Below are 15,549 nucleotides of genomic sequence, written 5' to 3' on the forward strand. Positions count from 1 at the left end.
TCCAGACACCAGGAGTTTAATGCGATGCATTCGGTTTTGGCGACGTGACCAAATCTGAACACTTTTCGGAAGTTTGCTCAACACTATTCGCGGGAGATAAGCTGCCACCACTGGTGTCAAGTAGCAGCATATTCTTTCTTCCTCATTGACAACCCATGCATACTTGGCTTAATCTAGAGAACATGTCCATGGGAAGGATGGAAACGACACCCAAGCAAGCCTTCAGCTTAGATGTTTCCATTGGTCTCTATAAAGAGTGGCACCATTGGCTATTTCTAGTCTCCATCACAAAGTGCAGATTTGGATCCTCTAATTTTATCATATGTGTCGAGATTGAGAAAGTAGAAAAAAAAATGTCATAGAGCAAAACATCTGTATTTAATAAAACTGGATAACAACCAAAACAGCCAACACTACAGATTATCAGGGTTTCCTAAATGTCTTAATCCAGATATTCAGTATCACATAGTTGTTAGGTACTGCACACATCTACAAGCTTAGTAAAGCTGAGTGACAACCATGGTAGGAGCTATAATGGGTTTACAAACACTTTCTAGAAAAAAAAATGATATGGCTAATTTTTGTAATAGAATTGCCCTTTAATTCCTTGAATAGTTGCTAAAACGAGTGGCATTGATGGCTACTGCGCAAAATGTTATTGGAAAAGTCGCCATTTGTACAATTATTTTAATCAGCTATGTATTGGATGGCAGGAAGCTCTCTGACTGAACCTCAATCCTTCATTTTTAATCACATCCTAGGTAAGAGCGTGCACGGGAAGAGACGAGCTGCCAGCTATTAGTTGCTAAGGAGGAGGGTGCCAAAACTTGTAGGCTGTAGTAGGAACTGTCGCTGCTTAATGTGCAGAAAATAGGGCAGCGAATACATATGTTAAGAAGGATAAATTACAGATAAATAACCTCTTGTTGTTATTCTTTGCTACCGTTCACAATCTCTCCCGGCGGACCATGAAATTAGAAAATTAGATCATTATCAATGTCCGGTATGAAGGTAGCCATGCCTCATCCCCTACGACTCTTAATGGTACCAACTAGTTATTCATGTGGTTCGGCCTGCAATTGATTGAGCCATGTGAAGGTTCCTCAGCATACATTATAGGGTCCTGCTCATCCATTACAGCTCCAAACTATTGGCTACAATAGCCACTCATTTAGCATACACCTGGTCAAGTTGGGCTCATTGGAATTAACTGATACATCTCTGAAAGTCCTTTTATACGGGCTGATTATCGATCAGGAGCATTGCTAGAAACGTTCTTTCGGCCACGGACAGTTTAAGATTGATTAATGTAAAAGGACCCTTAGAGGATCAAAAGGAAGAGAAACACTTAGTGGCCTGGAGGGCAGCCCGTTGCTCCCCCTCCACCATGGAAGACCCAAAATATTACATGCATTTTTAGAATTATCAAAACTTGACAAAGTGACAGTCCAACAACATTCATTAGTTGCGTTGAGCGGAGAGGCTAAATTCCTCAGGTTCTACAAGGTTCTTCGAACCCTAATGCTCGGTATTTGACTCCCTGTGGCTGCAGAGGTTGTACGCTGCTCTAGGGAGTCCTGGAAAATAGGGATACAGCCTTTCTGCTCAAACACTACACAACAGCCATCTACCGCATAGAAAGTGTCTGATCTGTAAAGGTCCAACTCCCTCTGATCGTGAGATTAGGAGTCCCATGTCCCTTCGATTGAATTGAGTGGCAATTGCACATTGCCATTCCATTCATCTCAATGGTCCTGACAAAAAATAACTCTTCAGCCCTTGGCCATTTTCATCAATTTAATTTACCAAGGGGCCACTCTTGTGATCTGTGAAGGTCTCAACAATTGGACCCTCACTGATCTGACTCATAAATCATCAGTCACATCCACTTATCTTAGGACCCACATACATGGCCCAACCCCACAGAGTAAATGAGCATCAATCTCGTAGATTGAAGCCCATTTACAGAGCCTCTACACTGTTCAAGCATCCGGCAGGATCAGTCATGTGACCCTTTGCTGTAATCAGCCATTGGACGCCCATTATCTATTACACGCTCAGACGTGCGGCTGATGGCCAATTAATTTCTCGCAGGTCAAACCAACCCGATCAGCCAACAGTTGGCATTGTTGGCTGATCACTGTCCCGGTTTTATAGGGTGCTATCGCCTCGAGTAATAGGGCCATTAGTTGTATTATACTGAGTATTTCAGATAAGGAAAACCCATCTGACAATAAAGAAGCCTCGCACACAAATAGACTCATGAGAAATGCTAATTTCCCGATACAGTGACCATTCTTATTGAGGATTTTCAGGACTAATGAAGAGTAGGGCTTTGTTAAAATTCATTGCTTCAGCCGCGGGATCGGAACGCCTCGGGCCAGCTTTTCTGCCACAAACCCCTAAATGTCATTAAAACCAGAAAACCTTCTTCTCCTAAATACATTACCGCTTTTAGTCCTCACTAATTTTACATGACAGGTTGGAATGTTTATCTTTTGAGATAATTTCACGTTTTTCATTCTAACAAGATCCATGAGCGGCTTTCCAGCTTCTCTTCTGACTGTCGCAACAAAAAAAAAAAAAAAAAGAAAGTCCTTTGACCTTGGTAGCTCGGTTGACCTTGGTGAAGATCATTTCTATGTAAATCATGTTCCGACTGATAAGATGATCGGTCCCTAATTTGCTGTTTCTTTTCCCATCTAGGACAGAGCCTAGGATATGGATTTGTTAATTACATTGATCCAAAGGATGCAGAAAAAGCCATTAACACTTTAAATGGACTCAGACTACAAACCAAAACTATCAAGGTGAGGACACATTTATGGCAGCGGTCACGTTTAATGCAATAATGGGTTCTGGTGTATAACTTGTGCTGAAAACATTGTTCTCAAAAATGTAACTTTGTTACTCAACCCGCGTCTCTTCACCTGAGGCAAAACTACGATTCCCATCATGGCAGGTCACAATGGGAATGTTTTACTACAGTTGGAGAGACATGGGTTGGGAAACACTGATCTATGTATACAATCACATACGTATATAATTCCCAAAGTGCCAAAATAGCTTGCGGCCTCAGCCCTTTCCTCTACGAAGACCTATTAGCCATTTAGCCGGGATCATACGACACATCTTTTGCCATTTCGACTCTATAAAGACTTGCGAGCTTCTTGGGGGAATGGACAGTACCCTAACAATCCTGCCCCTTACAGTAACCTCTCAGTCAAAGTTTTTAGGTCTTTTTCACAACTACGTTATTCATCTCAAGAAGGAGAATGATAATGGTGCTAAATCTGGAATATGATGGCCACCGAAGGTGCCTGATGGACCCTATAGATTATAATGGAGTTTTTCATTTGTTTCTCTTGTTGCCCATCACCTTATCAGAAAAAATAGTAGATGTATTGGAGGCTCCATAGAGAGCTGCACCCCCTCACCTATTGTACCTGTAGCAATAAATCCATATTCCCCCAAACTGAGGGAGGTTAAAGGGTTACTGTCATTGATAAAAACTTTTGACTTGAGAAAAATTTGGTTGGGGTCTTGGTGCTGAGACCCTCGTGATTAGTGTTGGATGGACCTGCCGAACTGGTTGGGTTAAGCAACATTTTCTGAACCCAAACGCTCTACATTTGACAGCCCTGGGGGATGTATCAGCATGTGCCCTGGTGTCTGTCAGGGAAAAAGCGCAGAGTTTTCTTCAAACCATAATCTGTGCCTTTTCCCTCAACGTACGCCCAGCTGGCCTGATGGTCGGGCAGGGGACACGGCAAGTAGTGGAAGAGGCATGGCCTGACCTCTGGAGCAGGTCTACATTTATGTCTGGCAGATTCACTACTTGTAGTATGTAGAACGTGCACCAGACTGGTGATCTGAATGGGGATCAGCTGCAATAATGAAAGGACTTAGTGTCACTGTTGTTTTTGTTTTTTGCAGAAATCAATAGTCCATGCGATTTTAAGAAACTTTATAATTGGGTTTATTAGGCAAATATGCCATTATCTGCATTCATAAAGACTTTCCCCAGGTCCCCCCCCCCCCTCCCTCCTCTCTCTCATTCACTGCTCATTATCAGGAAATCTGGACTCTTTTACATCAGTCGGGCCCTGTGTAACCTAAGGAGAGGGGAGGGGGGAGGATGGAGATTAGTAGGCAGCAGAGAGCAGAGAACAAAGGATTACACAGCGGGAGCTGTGTGAAAGCCGCTATTCAGAGTTCAGAGAGGTCAGTGCTGACTTCAGAGGAGATAGCCCGGTGATGTAGCTTTAAATGAACTCTTTGTTGCCCTGTTTTGGTTCCCCATCTCCCTCCACCCCTCTCCATAGAAAACCATGAAGACAGGGGGGAGAGCTTCAAACTGCTTTTTCATAATAAAAATGCATTTTTTTTGCTAATAAACCCAATTACAAAGTTTCTTAAAATTGCCTGTACTATTGATTTCTGCAAAAAATGCATGGATGACAGCTGAGCTGGGATGAAACAAATTACACTTCAGGAATACTGGGTGTAAATTAATGTTATTTGATACCCTCCCCCCCAAATAAAAAATAATAATAATAATATTGTTGCAGTACTACTTTAAAGGCCAAATTCTGGGTGTTTACAGCCAACACTAGGGGGAGCTTAAGAGATTACTGCATACAATTTTAATATTGAGGTCATACTTGTATATACAGTATGTAGCTTATGTCTTTTACCTTCATCCTGGGCGCCATTCCGTTGCAGTTACTTGTTGTCTCCACCATTAGGAGCACTGCCTCGCCCCCATACCACCGATCTGCCCACGGCTGGACTGCCCCTTTCCAATGATAATCATTGGAGTGGGCCGGATCGTCGATATGGGGGTGGGGCAGTTCTCCTGATGGTACCTCAGTGCTCCTAACTGTCTTACAAGACCATGGAGCAAACAACTAATTCCACCAGCTTTGAGGATGGAGGTAAGAGACATACTATAAGACACTTACCTTCCTCCTCGGCGTCTCCTGTGCAATAGGGGACATATCAGCAGGTTAGATTAGTCTAAGCTGCTTCTAGTTCCCAGTTAAAGAATAGCACGGGGCCTGCGTTTATTAATATTTAAAGGAATTTTTGAAATCATTGCGGTCCCAGTGTTGTGTAAGGCACCTTCAATAGAGAACGCTCATAAAGACGACTCAGTGAATAACGCAGCCACGTAGAACCGAGGCAGAAATCTGATTTCTCTTCTTTCTATTCAACCTCCTTCTTGTTAACCGGCTCTCGTCCTATCCGGCACGGCTGCTATTCTTGCAGACTGGAAGCTGAAATCACAAAGCAATGTTTGACCTACAAATGACATTTGAGATCCATGCTTCCAAGACTGAATTTTACAAGCAGTATTTACAGTCACTCTGAGCGCTGAACTAGAAAACCCACATTCAGCCAATCACACAAAACTGCAAGTTTGTCTTTCTTCATCCGTTCTGCTGAATCTAACATTAGTCACATTCTCTCCGTTGACTCAATAGCTATTTTTAAAACACCGAGAAGATAAAGATGGAAACCGATCGTTTGTGTTTGGGGGGTTGCTTGGGCTCGATGTGTCTTAAGGGGGGATAGCAAGACTAATGGACAGCAGTCTTTTCCCGTTGTTTTTTTCCTCTCCATCCATCCTTTCGAGCAATACAATACATCTCCACTGACTGATTTGCAGCCGCCTTATATAATATATAGGCGGGCTGCAAGAAATAACAGTTCTCTGAATATACATGGAGTGTTATTATGAGTAATGCTCATGCAATTCTGCAGGGAAGTTTTTACATGGCCCATGGTTGCTGTCAGGAAAATATAGCCTGGGGGTAAAAGCGATCATTGATTTGTCAGTGGACTGCGGATAGTTTACATGGATACGACAGGATACAGCCTACCCCAACTATAGGAAGCATTTGTAGACTGACATTAAAGTGGCCTCCTGGTTCATTATAGGGGACCCAGATGCAAACCTGATTAGTATTAGTAAGATTTATTGCTATGTCTAGGTCTGGTTTCTCTGCACCCTGGTGGTGTGTGGCCAAATTAATAGACAAAGAATGTCTTGGGTACATGACATGGACGTCATGATGTTCACATGATATGGAAGGGGATTGTATTGTGTGGCTAATAGAAAAGGATTCCAATCAGGGACCCCTATTATCTTACCTGTCACAACCAGCATTAAGGGTACTATATGAAGTCGTGATTATCGGCCGTACTTGGCCGATAATCGTTTAATGGTACAGCTCTTGCAGAAAGGCAGTGATAAGCCAACGTGCATGATGTCGGCTAATCGTTGCCTTTCTGCATGAACCAAAATCCAGATAACGATAGCGATGGTCTGCTGGACGTTGCTCTGTGTAATAGGAGCGGTGGCAGTAGACCGCCGCTATGTTCTAGGAGCTATTTGGGCAGTTCCTCCTGAAGCTCCCCATGACCCCAACCACTATGACCAAAACCCCACCCCCGGTCCTCCCCGCTCTATCCCAGTGCACAGACAGCGCGCAGGGAATGAGGAGCAACTGATCACTGACCTGGCAGGTTGGCGCTTGCTTGCTTCCAAATATCGGGTTTTCTAATACGGCCCTTAGTCAATAAACTGCAAATACATCCGGTTATAAATACTCAAACTGACAGTCTCCTGACTGGATTAGGAAGTAACATACTGTAAATCAGGGGTGGGGAACCTCCGGCCCGCGGGCCGCATCCGGCCCCTGACACCTCCGGATGTGGCCCGCGGCTCCCCTGTGACATCCGCCGCTCTGGAGGAGAAGGAGCCGACACACACGGCATCCTCCTGTGTCTGTGACAGCTGCCAGGAGGATGCTGTGAGTGCCGGCTCCTTCCCCTCAGAGCGGTGCACATCTTCTGACTCCTGCCCTCCTGTGACGTGCGCCGCGCTGGTGAGGCAGGAGCTGGCACAGACACAGGAAGATGTGTTGTATGCCGGCTCCTGCCTCACCAGAGCGGCGCACGTCTTCTGACTCCTGCGGGCCACGCGTGATGACGTCATTTCATCGCGCGCCGCCTGCAGGAGAAGACCGGCACAGAAGAGAGAAGGGAGAAGAGGACCTGGACAGCTTGGGAGCGGAGGAAAGGTGAGTGGGATGTTTATTTTTTTCATTTGGGGCAGACACTGGGGGTTAACTAGGCTACCAGGGACATGACTGGGGGGTTAACTAGGCCACAAGAGACATGACTGGGGGGTTAACTAGGCCACAAGGGACATGACTGGGGGGTTAACTAGGCCACAAGGGACATGACTGGGGGGTTAACTAGGCCACCAGGGACATGACTGGGGGGTTAACTAGGCCACAAGGGACATGACTGGGGGGTTAACTAGGCCACCAGGGACATGACTGGGGGGTTAACTAGGCTACCAGGGACATGACTGGGGGGTTAACTAGGCTACCAGGGACATGACTGGGGGGGTTAACTAGGCCACCAGGGACATGACTGAGGAGTTAACTAGGCCACCAGGGACATGACTGAGGAGTTAACTAGGCTACCAGGGACATGACTGAGGGGTTAACTAGGCCACCAGGGACATGACTGAGGAGTTAACTAGGCCACCAGGGACATGACTGAGGAGTTAGCTAGGCCACCAGGGACATGACTGAGGAGTTAACTAGGCCACCAGGGACATGACTGAGGAGTTAACTAGGCTACCAGGGACATGACTGAGGGGTTAACTAGGCCACCAGGGACATGACTGAGGAGTTAACTAGGCCACCAGGGACATGACTGAGGAGTTAACTAGGCTACCAGGGACATGACTGGGGGGGTTAACTAGGCCACCAGGGAAATGGCTGGGGGGTTAACTAGGCTACCAGGGGCATCACTAAGGATTCAAATCAGGTACAAGGGGCATCACAGAGGGTTAACTACAATAGCAGGGGCATTAGGGGAACAATACTTTGCCTTGTTCGGGTGCTGCTAACCCACGCTACTAGCTGCCGCGCACGGTATAACATTGAGTGCGGCCCTCGAATGATTTTATTAAGCCCCGACCGGCCCTCGACATGGAAAAGGTTCCCCACCCCTGCTGTAAATAGTAACTATCAAACATAAAGAGGCTCCAATATATGCAACCAACCTATTCATAACGGGTTGATCATTCATGGAAGATATTTCAGCGCTCAGGCAATCTACATTAATCGGATCACATGAAAACAGACGGATCACTAGTGTTGAATTGCCAAACTGTTCGGGTTCGGCAACATTCTCCAAACTCAAACGCTCCCAACGGCCCAAGAAGTTGGATGCCGACTTGGAGAGTCCATAGGCTGCAGTGGCATCCAACTTCTCCAACCACCAGGAGTCAGATGACGAGCGTTCGGGTACAGAAAATGTTGCTGAACCGAAACAGTTGGGTATTTCCACTCAATACTAATTAAGTCGTCTTTAAAGATTTGGCCGCTGAATTAGATTGATCTCCATTGCTACTGACCACCATTAGGATTGAGATGTCATGTCATTTAGGGGTCGAACCCTTAGCCGGAAACTTACTAAACCATAAGATCTATTAAGCTATGCCTATGACACTGTCAGTGTTGGACTGGGGTATCTGGGGCCCACCAATGAAGAACCAGTGAGAACCAACATATCAGTCAGTGTAAGTGTAGGTTCTAAAGCTGGGGGCCCAGCGAAGGATCCTCCGGTCCTCTGGTGGCCAGTCCGACACTGAACACTGCACAAGGACTATAGACACCCCATGCTTGTCCCCTCCCTATTGTATAACCTCCTAGATGCTGCAGTTATTATTGACTGTAACATCAAAGGGTTAAACACCTGAGATCAAAGCTATCTCCTGTTTCATCCATTGCAGCAGGAGCAGTGATATTGGCCAATGTGACCAACTGTACGCCATTCTGTAGAAAGTTTGTCATTCTGTGTTGAGGTTAATAGATTTTGGTTTATGTAGGTTTTCACCTTAGGCCTTCTATGTGCAAATTAAAGTGGCTTTCCAGTTTCAGCAAACAATTATTCCAGAAATATATGTATATACTGTATGTTATTATTATTTGTTTAGATTGTACTCAGGCTCCTGTAAGATAGAAAAAAGGCTATACTCACCTTCCTCACTCCCTTCCTGCCATCGCCATCCCTGTGCAGTATTTCCTTGTATCTATGTTCCGCTATAACCACTGATTGGCTGTGCCGGCAGGTCCTTGTTCCAATGTAGACACAAGGAAGTACTGCAGAGTGACAGTGGCAGCAAGGGAGCAAGGAAGGTGAGTATTGCCTTTTTTCTAGTTTCAGAAGCCTGAGTACAATTTAAACCAATATTGCTTTTATGTTTTCTATTTTACAGGACTCTGATTCTATATATAAGTAAATTTTATCTGGAATACCCCTCTAATCTGTTTGCACTTTTTTATATTTAGATTCTGTATCAATTCCTTTAAAAATATCCAAGATCTCCAATTGTTGTCACTTTCCTGAATCTGACCATCTGTCCTGGTCATGTGATGGACATACAGGACTGGTCATAGTGTGTCACATGATTAGTCACAGCAAGCAGAGATCTTGACAACTGGGAGGAACTGATAACTCTATAACAATTTTATAACTTCTCAATGAATAGAATTTTTTGTTGAAACTGGAATACCCCTTCAAACGAAATGTTGTTTTGGCTTGGCCGCAGCCATCTCTGCCTAACACCATACAATTTGTCTGTTCCTTACCAGTGATCTGATGACAAACTCCTCATTTTTGTCAGGTTTCCTACGCCCGGCCCAGTTCCGCATCAATCCGTGATGCCAACTTGTATGTCAGCGGCCTTCCAAAAACCATGACGCAGAAGGAACTGGAACAATTATTTTCACAGTATGGACGCATCATCACCTCAAGAATCTTAGTGGATCAAGTTACAGGTAAGTGACTGTATACCGGTGATGGATCAGGCAGAATAAACATTCAATTTACAAGATTACTGACAAATTATACTTTTCCCACATAGCTATTGATCCACTCAAGTTCTGCTCTATAAGGGTATGTTCACACTGAGCAAAACAGGCTGAAATTCTAAGCAGAACTCGCACCATAGCCCTCGCTGGGAATCCTGTCTGCCCCAGAATATCAATGCAATGCCTCGGGTACCTCCACTCTCCTGACATGTCAATTCTTTGAGTGAAGACCGGCAGAGAGCGGACACACATGAGGCACCGCATTGACACACTGAGGCAGGCGGGTTTCTAAGCGGGGGCCGTGGTGAGAGTTCCACTAAGAATTTCCGCCTGTTTTGCTCAATGTGAGCGGACACTAAGGGTATGTTCACACTGAGGAAGAGGCAAGGAATTTCAAGCTGAATCTGCATGAGTATTCCGCTTAAAATTCCGCCTATACAATACATACAGAGCAATGTACATAATGGATTTTATGCCTGGAATGTTCCACAACGGATCAGCTTTCCGCCCCAAAGAATTGACATGTCATGACTTTGGGCGGGTTCCGCTAAATAAATCCCATAGAAGTCATTAAGGCTTTAAAGTTCCACTTTCCGCCTATTCAGCGGCTATGCCTCGCCTATTCTGCGCCAATTCAGTTGAAGAAGAGGAAATTTCAAGCAGAAAACTTTCCTCTTCAATTCCTCGCCTATTCCTCAGTGAGGGCTTTTGCACGCTACAGAAATCACACAGATAACTTGCAGCAGATTCCGTCGCTCGCCCCGCCTGCGCCCCCGCTTGAAGTTCCACCAGTCCCATAGGCTCCATTAATTCTTTGGGCGGATGGCGGAATCTGCCTGAGCCTAGTATGAAGCCTATGGGATGGCCAGATATTCGAGCAGTAGTGCCCACGGAATCCAAGTTATCTACGTGATTTCCATAGTGAGCAAGGGCCCTGATACCCTAAAAGTTAGAACAGCAGAAAGTATTGTATTGCCCCCCCAAAAGTTGTACAAATCCCCAATATACACTTATTACGGGAAATGCTTATAAAGTGCTTTTTTCCCTGCACTTACTACTGCATCAAGGCTTCACTTCCTGGATAACATGGTGATGTCACTTCCTGGATAACATGGGGATGTCACTTCCTGGATAACATGGTGATGTCACTTCCTGTATAACATGGTGATGTCACTTCCTGGATAACATGGGGATGTCACTTCCTGGATAACATGGTGATGTCACTTCCTGGATAACATGGTGATGTCACTTCCTGGATAACACGGTGATGTCACTTCCTGGATAACATGCTGTCCCTTCCTGGATAATATGGTGATGTCACTTCCTGGATGACATGGTGATGTCACTTCCTGGATAACATGGTGATGTCACTTCCTGGATAACACGGTGATGTCACTTCCTGGATAACATGCTGTCCCTTCCTGGATAATATGGTGATGTCACTTCCTGGATCACCATGTTATCCAGGAAGTGACATCACCATGTTATCCAGGAAGACTTCTCCTTCAAGGCTATATTCCACACCATTGACATGACGGCCGTTTTTAATGGACTGCCGTCATTTAGCATGAAAAAAAAAAACGACTGTTATGAATTTAAATGACAGGTGCCATCTTTTTAAAATATATAAAAAAAAAAAAAATCTACATTTTCATCACATTTGTAACCCTTATGATAAGAACATATTCATATTGGAATCCAAAAACAAAATATTAAGTCATATGTAACCCCAATACGGTCATTCCCAGTATTTATTTATTTTTTTATTTTATGCTTTCAAAGTACAGAGATATATAAATAAAAATAAAACATTGCCCCATAGAGTACCACAGAAGGCCTTAAGGGGTTAAGCGTTGTAGTGGCCCCACCCCGGTACAGGTGTGCGCCCAAGCTGAAGCCCTGGCAGAGGAACCTGCTCCATTCCATTCTAGTGTGCGGCATATGGTTCCTAATTACTCTCTCGGTTTGCTCGTGAAATAGACGCCTTGAAGCTGTGCCCATTATCTGCATGGGTAAATAGGTGAAAACAGAGATGTGGCGATTGGATGTTTTTTGTCAGCCAAGATTAAAATTCTGTAAGAAAACACAGAAGTGGTTAAAGCAGGTGCAATGAATTGTGTACTTGGCGAGACGTGAGCAGATGTAGGAGAGTGGGTGGCGGGAGCGGAGCTAACGGGAGATCCACAATGTGTGCCGGCATTACAACCATTAGAAGTGTCCAAGAAAGACCACCAACCGTCTGCCCCAGGGGTAGACCACCGTATGTCTACACAGCTGCACAGCTCTAACACTGACGTCCCCTGCTTACAGTCATTGAGGCACATTATAGCTGCCATCTTGGGAGCCGCAAGTCCATCTGCCCCTATTGATCGGATTGATAAGCTGTAATAGATGGTGGGTCCCATTGCATTATTGAATCCAGTGAAGCTAATGGGGGTAACTGGTTCTCATTGAAGAGATCCAACTACAAGCAAAATGCATTATGGGAAAGAAGTATGCAAATTAGCTCTCCTCAAAAAATTCAACTGTCTCTCTAGTGCCCCCTATTGGTGGATGTCCAGCAAATCAATAGCTGACCCAAAAAGAGCCGTGAAACATGATCATGAGCCTCATCAGGACGCATCTATTCGCAGCTTTTTAGGGGTTTAGCCCTAATGTTAGTTTAGCCCTACGTCAATGTTAATTTGAGACATTGAAAAAGGGAAAAATTCAAGTATTTTAATATTTACATGAAATCAGGATCTTTACAATGGACTAATGTGTTTATTAGTCTCTTAAAGGGGCTAAGAAAGAAAAAAAAGATCTGCCATGTTTTCCTATAAAACCACTTGTGAGCTACAATACCACAAACTGAATTTTTTTTTTATCAAATCATCTGATGCCATAAAAGTGCCAGAGATTTGTAATTTATGTCTATAAAAAAAATCTCCAGTTTCCAGTACTTATCAGCCGCTGGATGTCCTGCAGGAAGTGGTGTATCCTCTCCAGTCTGACACAGTGCTCTCTGCTGCCCCCTCTGTCCATGTCAGGAACTGTCCAGAGCAGGAGAGGTTTTCTATGGGGATTTGCTGCTGCTCTGGACAGTTCCTGACTAGAGATGATCGAACATTGGAAAATGTTAGGTTTGATCGAACTCGAACCTTCAGCATTTGATTCCTGATGCCTTCCCGTTCCGTGGGAGTACCGCCAAGTACCGCCTAGAAAACAGGGATACAGCCTATTACCTAGGCTGTATCCCTGTTTTCCAGGCGGTACTCGGGCTGTCTCCACCTTCTCCACGGAGCGGGAAGGCATCGGGAATCAAATGCTGAAGGTTCGAGAAGGTTCGAGTTTGATCGAACCTAAAATTTCCTGATGTTCAATCATCTCTATTCCTGGCATGGACAGAGGTGGCAGCAGAGAGCACTGTGTCACACTGGAGAGAACACACCACTTCCTACAGGACATACAGCAGCTAATAAGTAATGAAAGACTCAATATTTTTAAATAGAAGTAAATTACAAATCTCTGGCACCTGCTGAGACCACTTGATTGGGAACAAAGATTTTCCTTGGTGACCTACCCCTTTAAGATGCACTAATATAAAGCTGCCAGTTCCATCTACCTTTCTATATAGAGTTGTATTAACTTGCTGATTGATATGTATTGACTACACTGATGTTTTATAGTAAGGCTTCCCAATGTCTCCTGTGCAGGTGTGTCTCGGGGAGTCGGATTTATTCGTTTTGACAAGAGAATAGAGGCCGAGGAAGCCATAAAGGGTTTGAATGGACAGAAGCCAAGTGGAGCAACTGAACCGATTACTGTGAAATTCGCCAACAACCCCAGTCAGAAAACCAGCCAAGCGCTACTCTCCCAGCTCTACCAGTCCCCCAACAGGCGCTACCCAGGCCCTCTCCACCACCAGGCACAGCGGTTCAGGTAACTAGAAGCCCCATCCAGTCCATTGCACCATCACCATTCTGTTCATAGTCTGTAATCATCAACTAATTACCTTATAATAATAAATCCGGAGAGCGTCAGGGCCCGGTAAGAGAGCGGTAGCGGCAGCACGAGACGTTGTTTATGCTAATATCTGTGTCTTCTGTCATTGATTTGTTGGCTGGTTTCCTCATCTGTATAGTAAGAGATTACTTACTGTACAACTGGCTGGAAAATATGCAAATAAAGACTAAAGTGTCTGGATGTGCAGAACCATGGAAAGCAGCAGCCATGCCGTGCCCGACAGTGGGATACTTCGGCACTAGGCTAGCGTCCTCAATGTCCACGTCCCCAGCACTGAAAGGGTTATTTCCTCTTCTTTTTTTTTTTCAAGAGAGGGTAATACGGTGTAAGTGAGGTTGTCTCCTTATCTCGATTGATTATTCACTCAAACCTGCTCAAAGGCCTATTTTATTCAAGGCTGAGAACTAATCTTCTGCCAAGTTTCAGAAGGTATTGATCAAGCTCTCTCCAATATTCTCCCGTGGTGCTTGAGAGAGCTGGCAGGCAGGAGCCGCCGGAGCTGAAATCCTTTACTGGTCATCATTTTTTAATATCTGTGCATGCCGAGCCTGGAAGAAAAAAAAAAGATTAATTATTGCTTTGCCTTCTTCCTAAATGTATAACTATTTTTAGTGAGCGTCCCCCCCCCCCCCCCCCCCCCCCCCCCTTCATCCTCAAACCCTCCAAAAATGTAACATCCTGTATCCTGAAACCGTTCCAAAAATGGAGCCGGCGTCTACTGGCGAAATCATCTCCGTTCTGACAGCCGAGGATCTAAATGCATGAACCATTATTTTCTGTCCATCAGAGAGCGATTCAAGCGGCACATATAATTAACATTTTTGACTACGGGAAGAAAAAGGAGAATCTGATGGCAGATTGTGGAAATGTTTTGCTTATTTTTGCATATTAACTCGATATTGTGTATTTCTCTATGCCCGATACAGTATAGGCAGCTCCACCTGTAACAAGAAAGTGTTTATATACAGGAGTCTTGAATGACAACAAAAAGGCCTCATATCTATCTATCTCCTATCTATCTATCTATCTATCTCCTATCTATTATCTATCTATCTCCTATCTATCTATCTATCTCCTATCTATCTATCTATCTATCTATCTATCTATCTATCTATCTATCTATCTATCTATCTCCTATCTATCTATCTCCTATCTATCTCCTATCTATCTATCTATCTATCTATCTATCTATCTATCTATCATCTATCTCCTATCTATCTCCTATCTATCTCCTATCTATCTATCTCCTATCTATCTATCTTTCTATCTATCTCCTATCTATCTCCTATCTATCTATCTATCTATCTATCTATCTATCTATCTATCTATCTATCTATCTATCTCTCTCCTATCTATCCCCTATCTATCTATCCCCTATCTATCTATCTATCTATCTATCTATCTATCTCCTATCTATCTCCTATCTATCTATCTATCTATCTATCTATCTATCTCCTATCTATCTATCTATCTATCTATCTATCTATCTATCTATCTATCTATCTCCTATCTATCTATCTATCTATCTAGCTATCTCCTATCTATCTATCTATCTATCTAGAAAGAAAGGACGATGATCCGCAGCACACCAATCAAGTAAAAAAACTTAGTGTTTTATTTTGAAAATTTCAAACAGTGCAACACA

The 15,549-nt window shown here is 44.1% G+C and overlaps 1 protein-coding gene across 6 annotated transcripts in view; it reads left to right on the plus strand.

Annotated features, from left to right (window-relative positions):
- The window catches only part of ELAVL4 (ELAV like RNA binding protein 4), a 100,638-nt gene that overhangs the window by 77,397 nt on the left and 7,692 nt on the right, over positions 1 to 15,549 (plus strand). For all 6 annotated transcript variants that reach the window (XM_069979485.1, XM_069979488.1, XM_069979489.1 and 3 more), the window contains 3 exons: positions 2,707 to 2,810; positions 9,713 to 9,866; positions 13,595 to 13,820. In XM_069979485.1, the coding sequence (XP_069835586.1) occupies positions 2,707 to 2,810; positions 9,713 to 9,866; positions 13,595 to 13,820 (484 nt within the window). The remainder of the gene's footprint in view (positions 1 to 2,706; positions 2,811 to 9,712; positions 9,867 to 13,594; positions 13,821 to 15,549) is intronic.

The sequence above is a fragment of the Dendropsophus ebraccatus genome, chromosome 8 (genome assembly GCF_027789765.1).
Source record: "Dendropsophus ebraccatus isolate aDenEbr1 chromosome 8, aDenEbr1.pat, whole genome shotgun sequence".
Classification (NCBI taxonomy): domain Eukaryota; kingdom Metazoa; phylum Chordata; class Amphibia; order Anura; family Hylidae; genus Dendropsophus; species Dendropsophus ebraccatus.